This window comes from Pipra filicauda, unplaced genomic scaffold, assembly GCF_003945595.2.
Source record: "Pipra filicauda isolate LSUMZ 115617 unplaced genomic scaffold, ASM394559v2 scaffold9_size5747161_pilon, whole genome shotgun sequence".
Lineage (NCBI taxonomy): Eukaryota > Metazoa > Chordata > Aves > Passeriformes > Pipridae > Pipra > Pipra filicauda.
Genome location: NW_024105198.1, coordinates 1,225,037 through 1,238,001, shown reverse-complemented (window position 1 = coordinate 1,238,001; position 12,965 = coordinate 1,225,037). Strand labels below are relative to the sequence as shown.

The 12,965-nt window shown below is 53.9% G+C and overlaps 2 protein-coding genes and 6 non-coding genes across 9 annotated transcripts; all 8 read left to right on the top strand.

Annotated features, from left to right (window-relative positions):
* The first annotated feature begins 118 nt into the window (after positions 1–118).
* On the top strand, positions 119–1,800 carry LOC113989900 (40-kDa huntingtin-associated protein-like). Its single transcript, XM_027724870.2, has one exon. The coding sequence runs from the start codon at positions 135–137 to the stop codon at positions 1,203–1,205; it is 1,071 nt and encodes a 356-aa protein (XP_027580671.1). The 5' UTR covers positions 119–134; the 3' UTR covers positions 1,206–1,800.
* Positions 1,801–2,506: 706 nt separating this feature from the next.
* On the top strand, positions 2,507–12,848 carry DKC1 (dyskerin pseudouridine synthase 1). 2 transcript variants are annotated; one of them, XM_027725501.2, is made up of 15 exons: positions 2,507–2,562; positions 2,714–2,775; positions 3,061–3,147; positions 3,657–3,748; positions 4,157–4,341; positions 4,823–4,887; positions 5,461–5,587; positions 5,956–6,086; positions 7,047–7,190; positions 7,616–7,736; positions 8,787–8,905; positions 9,632–9,735; positions 10,169–10,235; positions 10,356–10,419; positions 10,843–10,922. In XM_027725501.2, exons 1-14 carry the CDS (start codon positions 2,547–2,549, stop codon positions 10,416–10,418), a joined length of 1,383 nt encoding a protein of 460 aa, XP_027581302.1. In that variant the 5' UTR covers positions 2,507–2,546; the 3' UTR covers position 10,419; positions 10,843–10,922. The 2 variants fall into 2 exon arrangements, with proteins under 2 accessions (XP_027581302.1, XP_027581294.1); XM_027725493.2 differs by lacking the exon at positions 10,356–10,419 and adding an exon at positions 11,478–12,848 and having other exon boundaries at positions 2,512–2,562; positions 10,843–11,001.
* Positions 4,991–5,237, top strand: LOC113990603. The gene has a single exon (XR_003541676.1). It is a non-coding gene; the product is annotated as a small nucleolar RNA SNORD17 (small nucleolar RNA).
* LOC113990589 lies at positions 5,791–5,866 on the top strand. Its single transcript, XR_003541673.1, has one exon. It is a non-coding gene; the product is annotated as a small nucleolar RNA SNORD83 (small nucleolar RNA).
* Positions 6,261–6,395, top strand: LOC113990594. The gene has a single exon (XR_003541674.1). It is a non-coding gene; the product is annotated as a small nucleolar RNA SNORA36 family (small nucleolar RNA).
* LOC113990584 lies at positions 7,946–8,192 on the top strand. The gene has a single exon (XR_003541668.1). It is a non-coding gene; the product is annotated as a small nucleolar RNA SNORD17 (small nucleolar RNA).
* LOC113990577 lies at positions 9,209–9,284 on the top strand. The gene has a single exon (XR_003541667.1). It is a non-coding gene; the product is annotated as a small nucleolar RNA SNORD83 (small nucleolar RNA).
* Positions 9,923–10,054, top strand: LOC113990598. Its single transcript, XR_003541675.1, has one exon. It is a non-coding gene; the product is annotated as a small nucleolar RNA SNORA56 (small nucleolar RNA).
* Positions 12,849–12,965: the final 117 nt, after the last annotated feature.

The following is a 12,965-nucleotide window of genomic DNA, read 5'->3' as shown; positions in this document are numbered from 1 at the left end:
CGCAGTCTGCAGTGGCCGCGCCCCCTCCCCGCCTCCTCCAGGCCCCGCCCCTCTGTTACGCGACAGCGGCGCGGGCGCTGATTGGGCGGCGGCGCGGGGCGGGGCGGCGCGTCAGTTCCGCGGCGGAGCGGGCGATGCTGGCGGCGGGCGGCGGCTCCGGCCCCGCCGGGCCGGGCGGCTCCGGGCCGGGGCTCGGCGGCGACGGCGACTTCCTATCTCGGTACCGGCTGGTGTCGGCCAAGCTGCGGCGGCGGTTCCTGCGCAAACCCAACGTGGCGGAGGCGGCGGAGCAGTTCGCGGCACTGGCGCGGGAGCTGCGCGCCCAGGAGAGCCTGCCCTACGCCGCCTGGTGCCAGCTGGCCGTGGCGCGCTGCGCGCAGAGCCTGTTCCACGGCCCCGCCGAGGCGGCTGCGCTGGCCGAGGCCGCGCGGCTCTTCCTGCGGCAGGAGCGGGACCTGCGGCAGCGCCTGGGGCTGCGCGGCGGCTTCGGCGAGCACGTGTCGGCGGCGCAGAGCTGCGGGGCCTTCGCCGCCCGCCTGCACCTGGAGCGCGGGCAGCCCGCGCTGGCGGCCGGGCCGTGCCTGGAGCTGGCGGCCGCGCTCCGCGACACGGGCCAGCCCGCCCGCGCCGCCGCGCCCCTGCAGCGGGCGGCGGAGCTGCTGGGGGCCGCCCGTCTGCCGCTGCAGGCCCTGCGCTGCCTGGCCGAGCGCGCGTCCTGCCTTCTGCTCGCCCGCGACTACGCCGGGGCACTGGCGGCGCTGACACGGGCGCAGGCGCTGGCCGGGGCCGGGCTCGGCGGGGCGGGAGCCGGGGCGGCTCCTGGAGGTGCCTTCCTGGACGTGCTGGCGCGCTGCGAGGTGTCGCGGGTGCTGCTGTTGCTGCTGCTGCAGCCGCCGCCGGCCAAGCTGCTGCCCGAGCACGCCCGCACGCTGGAGCAGTACTGCTGGGAGGCGCCCGACGGCGGGGCGAGCACCACCGGCAGCGCGGGCGGCCCCGGGGCGGGCGGGCTACCGCCGGCCGCCAGCTACCTGCCGGCAGAACTGTTCCTGCTGCTGCAATCGGCCGTGCTGGCATGCCAGGAGAAGGACGTGGAGGCGCTGAAGGCACTGCAGGCAGAGCTGTGGCCGCTGCTGAGCGCCGAGCAGAACCACCTGCTGCACCTGGTGCTGCAGGAGATGCTGAGCCCCGCCGGGCAGGGGCTCTGAGCACCTGCAGGGACTGCTCGGACTGGTCGCTTCAACATGGACTGTCCCGCTATTTATTTTTAATACCGACTCTGTAATGCACTCAAGCCATGGTTGATGAGCAGATGTGTTCACCTTGTGTCATAGTAAACTGCTCACTGTATGTACTAGATGTTGTCCTGCTTGGAAAAAGTGTAATCCCGAAGCGGAAGGGCCAGTTCGGGGCAGAACGAGGCTGTGCATTAAAGGACTGGCTGCAGTTTGTGTGTGTTGGAGGATTTGGGCATCTGGGGATCAAATGTTTCTGTAGTTGGTTTTTTTAAAGAAAATGAAAGAGCCCACACAAAACACAAACAAAACCCCAACAAAAACACAAAAAAAGATTTTAATTTTTTCCCCTCCTGAAAACAATAGATGCTGCAGCCAACACGAGGCTTTGCATTTTGTGGTGGGTGAAGGGAGTTTGTCGCTGACCAGCAAGTCTGGGGACTGATGGTGGCGGCCTGAGGTCAGTCTCTGTGTAACATCTGGTAACCCAAAGAACTGAGCCTGCACAGTGGCAACTCCACTATGGCTGAGGGAATTTGAGAATTAAAGTAATGGTGGAGGGCGAAAAGGATGAATGGACTGCTAGCTTATTTCTTTTCTGGTGCTGTCTCTGTCTGTCAGGGAAACAAAGTAAAAATCTGTGTGGCAAAAAGTACATAGGAACAGCACAAGTCCTGTGAGTCCTATGAGCAGAGGCTGTGGGAGCTGGGGTTGTTTAGCCTGGAGAAGAGGAGGCTCAGGGGAGACCTCATCACTCTCTACAACTCCCTGCAAGGAGGCTGTAGCCAGATAGGGGTTGGTCTCTTCTCCAAGGCAGCTATCAAGAGGCCACGGTCTTAAGCCCTGCCAGGGGAGGTTTAGGTTGAATATTAGGAAAAAATTTTTTACAGAGAGCGTGATCAGACACTGGAATGCGCTGCCCAGGGAGGTGGTGGACTCACCATCCCTGGAGGTTTTTAAGATGAGACTGGATGTGACACTTAGTGCCATCATCTGGTAGCCAGGGCGGTGTTGGATCAAGGGTTGGACTTGACGATCTCGGAGGTCTTTTCCAACACGGTTGATTCTATGACCCTCTCTTTTTAAATTCGGGCAGACGAAACTGTTACTAGAATTGTATCTAGTTGAGTAGCAGCGGTGAATGGCAGCGGCGGCGGCGCCGGGCGGGGATGCTCCTGCCGGGCGGGGATGCTCCTCCCCGCCGGGGCGGTGGAAGGGGGGCGGCGGGCGGGGCCGGTGACGCGAGGCCGGTGACGCGAGCCCGTCGGAACGGGGCGGCCGTTCCGGTGCGTGCGGCGGGGACACCACGCGGCCATGGCGGACGGGGACGGTGCGCAGCGGTGGGACCGGCGGGGGGCTCCGGGCGGACACGGGGGGGAAGGGTCTGCGGGCGATTTTGCCCCCTCCCCTCGCCGTTCCCCCTTTCCCCTCCCGGGCCTGCCCCGCTCCCCGCGCTCACTCCCGGCGTGTCGCTCCCGCAGGTTCCAGCGTGAAGAAGAAGAGGAAGAAGGAGAAGCGGGCGCTCGCCGATGAGGATGTTGCGGTGAGCGGCGGGGGCGGGGGTCTGCCCGGGCCGGGTTTGGGGTGCCGAGGGGGGCTCCCCCAGACCCATCCGTGGGGACGCGGTGGGGTGGTTGATGGGGAGGGTGGGTAAGGCTGGGATGGGATGGGTTTCTCCCGCGCCGTTCCCGCAGGGAGCGCGGCCGCCCCACGTGGATGCGGCAGCGGAGCCTCCCGGGCCACGTGGAGCGGGCGCGTGGAGGCGGCGGGAACGCGGCCCGCCGGCTTTTCCCGCTCTGATCCCGGTGAACTCCGCCCCCCCCCCCAGGACATCCAGCACACGGAGGACTTTCTCATCAAGCCCGAGTCCCGAGTGCCCCAGCTGGACACGTCGCAGTGGCCCTTGCTGCTAAAGGTACGGCGGGTTCTGCTCGGCCTCGTGGTCCGTCCCTGCTCCCGCTCCTTTTGTCCTCTGCCCGTGGAAATGCACTGCTGCTTTGTGTAACCCCACTGCATGCAGAAATCGTGTTATCGAGTCTGACCAGCAGTATCATTTTCATGCCTGTTTTACAAGTGTACCGTGCCAGATTTCTTGAGCTTTTTATTTGGGTATGACCATAGCTTGTGATGTGTATAGACTCCCAAGTTGCTTGTGCTGAGTTTCTGGGGCATACTGGATTTATCCTCTGCTGTAAAGATGTGTGTTCTGCTGCTTTCCCATCTATTTCTGCGCAAGATTCGTTTGTTTCTTTTTCTGTGAAACATTGTGGTTTCATTGTTGGGTGTGTTTGATTTTGGAAGTGGCCCTGACATTTACAAATCAGATCTTGTGTGCCTGGGGGAGATGTATTGTAGGAAAGCAGTGCTGAAACCAGGGTGAGCTCAAGGAGATTTGTAATTTCTGCTTCTGCTTGGATTTTGTAGAACTTTGACAAGTTAAATGTGAGGACAGCACACTACACACCTCTTCCTTCCGGTGCTAATCCTCTGAAGAGAGAGATTTCTGATTATGTTAGGTGAGTGTAATAAGGGCCAGAGTAGTTTATTTTTCTTTCACAGTTAATACCTTAAAAACGTTTTCTGTCTGGGTTTCCCTTGTACCTTTCTGCTTGACTCAGGGCCTTGCCAGTAATCAGTGAACATCTGATGTGAAGTTTGCTTTTTTTCTGGGGCTGTGACTGGTCTATGGATGAACATGCAAACGCCTGAGGAACTCTCTGGGGTCTTTGGAAAAGTCCTTTGGCCTGCTAGGCTTTGAGACTGCTTGGGGTTTGGTGTCTTTTAAGTATAGAGCAGTCAGGGGAGAAGAGAACTCTTTGACCATGGAATATATCACCTGTTGTGCACGGAGCAGCTCAGTGTGTGCACTCTTGCTGTGTTTGCCCCGATGCTTAGCCCCTGCTCTCTGCCATCTTGCACTACAGGTCTGGCTTTATTAACCTCGACAAACCTTCCAATCCATCCTCTCATGAGGTGGTTGCGTGGATCCGGCGCATCCTCCGAGTGGAGAAGACCGGACACAGTGGCACTCTGGATCCTAAGGTGACTGGGTGCCTCATTGTGTGCATTGAGAGGGCAACACGCCTGGTCAAATCTCAGCAGAGCGCAGGTATGTTTGTTGCCCAGGCCATTTACAGTGACTGGGGACGTGTGAAGTGCTTTTGGAGACAAAGTGGAGATTTCCAGTACTGAAAGGGCCGATCTTGGCCTTCAGTGCCTTGAATTCAAGGGTTGCATGTCACTCTGAGCCACTGAGGACACATCCATGCTGTCACAAGTGATTTTTGGTTGCTCCTCTGGGGCTTGTACTGTTTTAAGTCAGCGAAAACACTTCTGACAAGGTTTTATGTGCTAATTGAACTTACAGCCTCAGCCTCTTACCAGTCCAGTGAAATAAAAATTGGTGAAGAAATAAATGTAGCTTAGGTTTATTTCCCTGGAAGAATAACCGGCTCCAGAATAAACTTCCTAGGAGAGGTGGTTGTTAAGATTTCAGGGCCCTGGGGACATGTGGCTTTGAGGGAGTGTGGACCTGGAGGTCAACATTAAATGCAAGTGGCCGCTCCTGACTGCTCTTGTCATTCTTTCAGGCAAAGAGTATGTGGGAATTGTTCGGCTGCACAATGCAATTGAGAGTGAGGCTCAGCTGGCCAGGGTAAGTCTCCCGTGCTCTCAGCCATGCTGACACCTGGCATGCAAAGTGTTGGGCACTGGTGGGAGATGAGGGGGTAGGAATAGAGCTCAGGTGTGCTGCGTGTGTGAGGTGATGACGCAGTTTATCCATTCTCTGAGTGCAGTGGTGCTGCCCTCCTGCAACACCCCGGTTCCTGTTCTAGGGTCTGGGTGCTGCGCAGCCTCCAGACATCCTGCAGTCTCCCAGTGTCCTGCTGGGGGCTGCTGTGATGTGTGGCTGGCTGCCTGCAGGAGAGGAGCAGTGCTGGCAGGGCTGGAGCCCCTCTCTGGGGGGCTCCATCCTCACTGGGACGAGGGATGGTGTCTGATCACACGCTGCCACCTGATGGGAAAAGCCTGGCTGTGCTCACTGGCAGCTGGGGTGGCATCTTGAGCACATCACAGGTTTGGATTGGCTTTATTAAATATGACGTCACCAAATTATGATGAACCTTGTGTTTTCTTACTCATGGGAATGGTCATGGTTGCTGGAGTCTCCAAGGTGCTCCTACCTTTGGGCACAGGTGTGAGCTATTGCTTCTCCTTCCTCCCTCAGGCAGTAGAAACTCTGACAGGCGCATTGTTTCAGCGACCACCCCTCATTGCTGCTGTCAAACGACAACTGAGAGTCAGAACTATCTATGAGAGCAAGCTGGTGGAGTATGATCCTGAGAGAAGATTAGGTAAAACAGGGCTTTCCTACCTTCTTCCTCTTAAGCTGGCAGCTGATAAAATTTTCTGTGAAATGGGCTGCTTTGTATTCTTGGCAGATATCTTAAGACCTAAATTCTCCCCACATGAAGCAGTAAGTGCTTCATGTATTGTTTTTGTGTGCTGAGAAGCAAATCCCATCTGTTTCTTGTACTGCTGCATCCTTCATGGAAGAGCCAAATGATGTCAATTAGATGGCACTAGCTCTCAGGGCAAAGATGACCTTCATCTATCACCCCATTCTGATGGCTCTGTGAAGGATTGGAAATACGGCTTCTCTTAAAGGATGTGGTTCATTTCTAGATGACAGCTTTAAATACTCCTCTGTCATCCATTCCAGGTATCTTCTGGGTGAGCTGTGAAGCAGGCACGTACATCAGGACTCTGTGTGTCCACCTGGGGTTGCTGCTGGGTGTGGGGGGCCAGATGCAAGAGCTCCGCAGAGTCCGCTCGGGCGTCCTGGGAGAGAAGGTAGAGTGGCAGCTCTCACTGTAACCAGCCCCCTTGAAATGATCAGAATTGCGAAGGATTTCTTGGAACTGTGTGAGTTTTACAGTGTTAGGAGGAGGTTTAGGCACGTGGCTGCTGGGAGGAGTTTTGTGAAAAGCCCCTGAAAAGTGGGAGCTCTTTCCATAGGTGGTCTGTAACCAAAGTGTTGAGTTCAGTTCAGGATGTTGCTCCTGTTCTGGTAATTAAACTTTGGGACAGCGAGTGACTGGGAAGTGCACCGTGGTGACTGAAGGTTTGTTTTATGTCACCTGTGTTTCTCAGCCTACAAACCACACATTCCACAGGTTCAGGAGTGTGAGCTGTCAGCTTGGCATTGGCACAGCCCAGGGAATGTGTTCCATTGGATTGAGCCTGGGAGATGCAGCCTAGTGTGATCTTGAATGGTTGTACAGTCTTTTCAGTCAGGTCATAGATGGATCCTCCAGAACTAATTTCTCTCTTTGCAAAGCTGCAGTATCAAAATGCAAGTGCTTCCCCACCCATCTGTGCTCTTAGCACAGCTGTAATCACTGGCAGTCATTTCTGAATTCCAAGTGTTGGGTGCTTACAGCTGCTTCCAAGATTTATTCCATATCACAGTTGGAAGAGCTGGTTAATTTGGACTGTCTAGAAGTCCCAGGAAGTTGCGTTAGGTCGTATTTTAGAGTTTCCTGTGGACAGACCTTGTACACTAGATCCAAGTGCTGTCTAAGATTAGGAAGGTTGAAGTCTGGTAGCCCAAGTCAGGCTACCCTCAAGCTCCAGATGGAAAGTACTCTTGCTTCTTTTAGAATGCATTTTAATGCTTGAGTTGGGCATCTCATCTGTTGTTCACTCCCTTCAGCACGTTTGCTGTTGGACTTTAGCTGCTTTTTTTGTGTATGTGTTGGTGTTTCAAGTTGGTGGCTGGTGAGAGAGTTTAGAGGGGTTGTGTCTTGGCAGGACAACATGGTGACCATGCACGACGTACTGGATGCACAGTGGCAGTACGACAACAACAAGGATGACAGCTACCTGAGGAGAGTCATCCTGCCCCTGGAGAAGCTGCTGACTTCACACAAGAGGCTCGTCATGAAAGACAGTGCGGTGAGTTCCTGAGGCAGGGCCAGCTGACAGTGCACAGCGTCCTCTTGACTTGTACACATTTAATGTGGGGAACCAGGAGCCGTGTGACGTCCAATGCTGTCCTGATTGTGACTTGTGTAGAACCCAGTGAGAACCACTGCCAGATCAGCAGTGAGATGCAAGAGCCAAGAATTAAGTGACAGAATCTGCTCTCCTCCCTTGAGGAGGAGGATGATGGTTATGAGAGATCTGCCTCACCCACTGTGATACATGCTTTGCTGGCTTCTTCCAAAGCTCCCAAGTTTTACGTAGTGGACAAAAATAAATAGTTAGGGGTATTATTGCTGGGATGGTAATGACAATGAGAAGCTAAAAATTAGAGGCACTCGTTACCTTATTTTTACTCTTCTAAGAGCTTTAAGCCCTCCTGTTCTCTACATTTTCAGGTTAATGCCATTTGCTATGGAGCCAAGATCATGCTGCCTGGTGTTCTGAGGTATGAAGATGGTATTGAGCTTAATCAGGAGATTGTTGTCATCACCACGAAAGGAGAAGCTATCTGCCTAGGTATGAAACTCCTCATTCTTCTTGTGCCCAGCTAACTGCAGAAATACCAGGCTGTGTGACAGTGAATGAGTCCCCGTGCAGAGAAGGTTTGATTAGTGCTTCCTAATGGGGACTGTGAGCCCAAGGCACTTGATGTTTAGACACAGTCAGTCCTGGGCAGGGTGTGAAGGGTTCATGAGCTGTGTGTGGTGCTCAGGTGTGCTGTGTGTGTGAGGTGATGACGCAGTTTATCCATTCTCTGAGTGCAGTGGTGCTGCCCTCCTGCAGCACCCCGGTTCCTGTTCTAGGGTCTGGGTACTGCGCAGCCTCCAGACATCCTGCAGTCTCCCAGTGTCCTGCTGGGGGCTGCTGTGATGTGTGGCTGGCTGCCTGCAGGAGGGGAGCAGTGCTGGCAGGGCTGGAGCCCCTCTCTGGGGGGCTCCATCCTCACTGGGACGAGGGATGGTGTCTGATCACACGCTGCCACCTGGCACATCACACTACCTGAGCAGATCAGTGCAAAGGGACTCCAGCAACTCTCACCTTTTGTGCAGTGACTTCAAAGGGTGCCCTTTAAAGGGCCTTCAGAGAAGCTGTGTAGGTGACAGGTGCTGACACGCAGTGATGGTGCTCAGTGCTGCATGGCCCCATGCTCTGTCCAGACCCATGGGATTGAGGAGCCTTAGGAGCTCTAACACAGCCAGGCCATTCAACCCTGCTCTTTGTACTGCCTGCACTCTGGTCATCTTGGGGTCCTGGGGCGAAAAACATAAATTATTGGTAGGATTAGTCTCCTCTAGCTTGGTTCTGCAAGACTTTGGGAGCTGACAAAGGACCAGCTCTGTTCCTTCCTGTGGTGGTGTGGTTCCTTGAGATGCCTGGGAGTGGTGTTGTTACTCCATGGCTGGCACACTTGCTGCCTTTGAGCAGGGCAGCTTGTGGAAGTGTTAGTCCAGAACCTGCTTCCAGTGAGTCTTTGGGGTGAGACAGCCCTGGTGGGGGGTGTTGGTCCTCTTTGTGCTGATAGTCTTGCTATTAAAGAGTTAATGGCCTCCCTGCCTGCTTCTGCAGCCATTGCCTTGATGACCACAGCAGTCATTTCTACCTGTGACCATGGCATCGTAGCAAAGATCAAGAGAGTGATCATGGAGAGAGACACATATCCCCGAAAATGGGGTCTGGGCCCCAAGGTGAGTGGTGTGGGGCTGCAGTCTGTCCCAGTGCAGTGGTGGGAGCCCAGCTGGTGGGATGTGGGACTCTGGGGTCCCCCTTGGGCAGAGCTGTGCCTGTGTCTTCTTCAGGGATTTCCTGTAATTCTGCAGCCTTCTGGAGCCATGGGGGTGGCACTTCCTGGTGCCAGGGAGTGATGGGAGCAAGGCTTTCCCTCCCAACAGAGCCTGGGCAGTTCTGCTCCAGGTCCAGCTGGGGCCACTGCAGGTGTTAAGGAATGGGCTCCTTGGGTCTGTACAGCACCAGCCCTCCTCTGGTAAAGAGCCAAATGATGTGAAGTGGATGGCATTAGCACTCTGTGCAAAGATGACCCTCATCTATCACCCCATGCTGATGGCTCTGGAGGGGCTGGGCAAGGAGCTGCTTTTCCTTTTGGTGCAGCTGCAACACTGTTTAAATGCAAACTGTCTTGTGAGACACTAAATTGTGCCTGAAGAACAGGAAGGGTGGGAACTTCCATTGGCTCCTTATTTACTAATGAAGATGCCTTTGGTCTGAGATTTAGGCTGCTGTGCAGGGCATGTTTTGTGTGACTTATTAGAAGGTCCTTGGAAAAGCGTTAAGCACGCTGTAGTTGTTGGCTTGGCTTGTTCCTGGGTTACCTTCTCTTAGGCTGAATGGCTGAAGCCCCAGGGGGATCTTTCTTACCTGGAGCTGCAGTTTGACTTGTTGTACTTTGCTCTCAGGCCAGTCAGAAGAAGATGATGATCCAGAAGGGTCTGCTGGACAAGCATGGAAAGCCCAACGAGAACACACCAGATTCCTGGAAGAAGGAGTATGTGGATTACAGGTGGGTACAGGGTGTGTGGCTCCCTCGTGGTGTTCAGAGGGGAACACTGTGCAGCAAGGGCAGGGTTGGGTGCTGCTGTTTGATCGTGGAACACGTTAGGCTTGGCCCAGGGCTGTTGGCTGTCCTGACCTGTGTGGTGCAGTTGCATTTCTTGCAGATGTTGGGCAGTGTCGGAAGGAAAGTGCCCGAGCAGACAGTTATCCCTTTTTAGCCTGTCTTGTGGTTCTAGAGGGAGTCAGTCTGCTAAATTAATGGGAAAGGCCTTGCTGTTGCCCAGCCCAGCTGGCCCTGGTGCAGGCTGCAGGTCTTCCCCACACCAACTTCCCCACCCAGCTCCTGGGGTGGGTTGTGGAGCCCTTGTGAGGGTTTGTACATGTGCAGAGCAGCGTGAGGCAACAACTGTCCTGTTCAGCCTGGGCATCTTTCCTTTCAGGGATTCTTCCAAGAAAGAAGCAGCTGCTGATCACCGACCTGTGTCAGAGCTGGAGAAGGCTTCAAAAGTGAGTATCGTTAGTGCTCTCTGGCTGTAGCGTTTTTGGGCCCTGATGAAGAATGGATATGCACCACTTCCTTTAGGCAGTTTGTATTGGGTGATGGATTGTGTGCTGCTTGTTTCACAGGGTGTTCCATGTTGTGGGAGCCTAGACCCTCCACATGTGCAGTGGCCCACAAGCTGGCTGTAAGGTGACCTCCTGAAGGCCTTACCCTCCCTGGGTGTTTGTCTCTGGGATTCTGTGCTTTGAGTGCAGAGAACCTTCTTGGAGACTACAGACAGTTGCAGAAAGGTCCATGCAAGAGTTGCATCTAAAATTCCCTAAGTCAGGGCTTTTGCATGCCTCTGAAAAGGTGAAGCAGTGTTTTACATGAATATTTGGGATACAGGAAACCTTGAGAAGTACAGGGTGCAATACTGGCAGAAGCAAATCCTGGACAGCGTATGCTGGAGGGGCCACTGACAGTCTGCAGGTCACCCTACCTGCCCAAAGCATTGTTAACTGAAGTTGGATTGAATCAGGCAAAATACTGCAGTGGGCTTGCAAACAGTTTTCCCCTCACCTGAGCTCCGTTGGAAGGTGTTGGTGTGTCTGACAACGTGTCCCCCAACAGAGGAAGCGAGAGTCGGAGAGTGAAAGTGATGAAGCTGTGACCCCCCCGTCCCCTGCCACCCCTCCACCAGAGGAGCTGAGCAAAAAGGAAAAGAAAAAGAAGAAGAAAGAGAAGAAGGCCAAAGAGGCAGCCGAGAGCGGGGGAGAGCAAATAGAAGTGGTATGTAATGGGTGCTGCCGTGGTGTGGTCTAAATGTGGGGGAGGTTGCTGTGTGTCCCAAATACCTCCAAGATAAACACATCAGCATCCTGCTGTGCATGTCCACAAAGTGCCAGGCTCCCAGAGCAGAGAAAGATGTTTTACAGAGGTGCATTTGTAGACTGAAATGGCTGTTGGGAGATAGGGCAGGTGAGGCTTGTGGGAGTGGATGTGCAGTGGGGCGGGGATGGGGTGAGCAGCCCTGGGACAGTTGATGGGTTCCTGCCAGGCCACCTCTGTGCTCTAGTGCCCTGTCGTGGGCCCTGGGTGGAGGATGGTGCTGGCATTCAGTCTGTGCTTGAGTGCTTTTATGGTGGTGAGGGAGCATTGTGGCAATGGGGAGCCTGCAGTGCTTCTGGAGTGGGGCTGTTCCTCCTGGAATGAGCAGTGAGGGATTCCTTTTTGATTTCTTCCTGACCTTTCCAACCTCTCCACAGACCAGTGAGATCAGCACCAAGAAGAAAAAGAAGAAGAAACAAAAGGAGGTCGAAGAGAGCTCTGAGTAAGCAACTGGATCTGTCCAAAGCAGGCAACCTCATCATTAAGGAAGGAGGAATCTGAGGCCTTGGGAAGAGGAGGACTGGCTGTGTTGGCAGAGGGGCCAGCAAGCTCCAGGTTCTTTTCTGCTGTGTATGAGTGAGCGGGTGTGTTTGCCCAGGATGTGCCCTGCTCAGGTGCCCCTCTTCATCCTGTTTTAAGGGTTGCCAGAGGAGTGGGGTGCCTGGCTGTCCCTGCACTGGGTTGATCTCTAAAGCTGAGCACCGTGATGCCAATAGAAGTGATATCTTCAGGGAAGCTGTAGCTTCTAGCTCTTACTTGATGTCTGTTTTCACCTAGAGGGTGGAATAATCTTTCTCCCCCTTCTAGTACTGCCTCTTCCTTTTCTTCCAAGGCTGAAACTGTTACCTGACAGTTACATGAATGTATTGGTGCCTGGAGGACTGACTTTGTCACAGCCCATCTGAATGGGTTTGGATGGGGACAGTCAGATCAGTTATTGAAAAGGCTCTGCTTTGTTTTTAACTTGACCACAAGCTTGGCTTGACCTACATGAAATGAAATAGTCCACCCAGATATTCTTCAATACCTTCTTTTTTCTTTTTACCTTTTTCACAAAAGGTAAACGTTAAAACGTTTACTTCCTCCTTTTTGCTGTATTGCCCAGGGATATGCTTGTTGCTTGTCAGCTGATCCCCAAACCCAGTGCCCTTGCCAGGGTGTACCTCTTGCTGGCTCTTTGCTCCTCTCTACCCACTTGTTGGATTGCAACTGCAGGGCTTTGGGTTGCCTTTCCTGGTTTTGATGCCCAGTGTGCTCTGAAGGCTAAAAGTGGGGATGTTGCTGAGGGACAGAGGGTGACCAGGGGGTGACTGGCCTGTGTGCTTTTCTAAAGGGCTACTGGGACTGGAGTCCTTGTCAGGAAAAGCTTGGTCAGAGGCAGCTCTGCAAGGGGCATTGGGTGTTGGGCTTAAGCAGTTTCAGAAAGACTTTTCCTAATTTCCTTATCTGGAATGGCTTACTGGGGGTCAAAGATCTCTCAGTCACAGGGGTAGTGTGCCAGGATTTTAGCTCCTTTTAAATGGGGAAGGATCCAGGCTGCTTTGTTCTGAGATTCATCCCCGCAGAGATTCTGTGACTTTTAACCTCATTCATTGTTTTTAACTGTCTATCCTCCCCTCCATAGCTGGAGATAAATGCAGGCAGTGGGGACAGCAGCTGGTGGCTGTCAGAACCTGAGCAGGAAAAAAAAAATAAAAAAGGTCCATTTTTATTTCCTCTTTTTTACATAAAAAATAAAAGTCCTGTTTTTAACCGTGTTATTTTGTCGCTCATCTGGCTCCTCTTAAGAGGTCAGTGGTCTGTTCATGGGGAGGGGAGGCAGCTTCCCACGTGCAGAGAAATGGTTATGATGGTGTGGACCATCT

Bases quoted from the DNA above. Each gene is read 5' to 3' on its own strand.
- LOC113989900 (XM_027724870.2), top strand. From the start codon at position 135: ATGCTGGCGGCGGGCGGCGGCTCCGGCCCCGCCGGGCCGGGCGGCTCC.
- DKC1 (XM_027725493.2), top strand. The intron at 2,776-3,060 runs GTGAGCGGCGGG...CCCCCCCCCCAG, and splicing joins TCGCCGATGAGGATGTTGCG to GACATCCAGCACACGGAGGA. The intron at 10,236-10,842 runs GTGAGTATCGTT...GTCCCCCAACAG, and splicing joins AGCTGGAGAAGGCTTCAAAA to AGGAAGCGAGAGTCGGAGAG.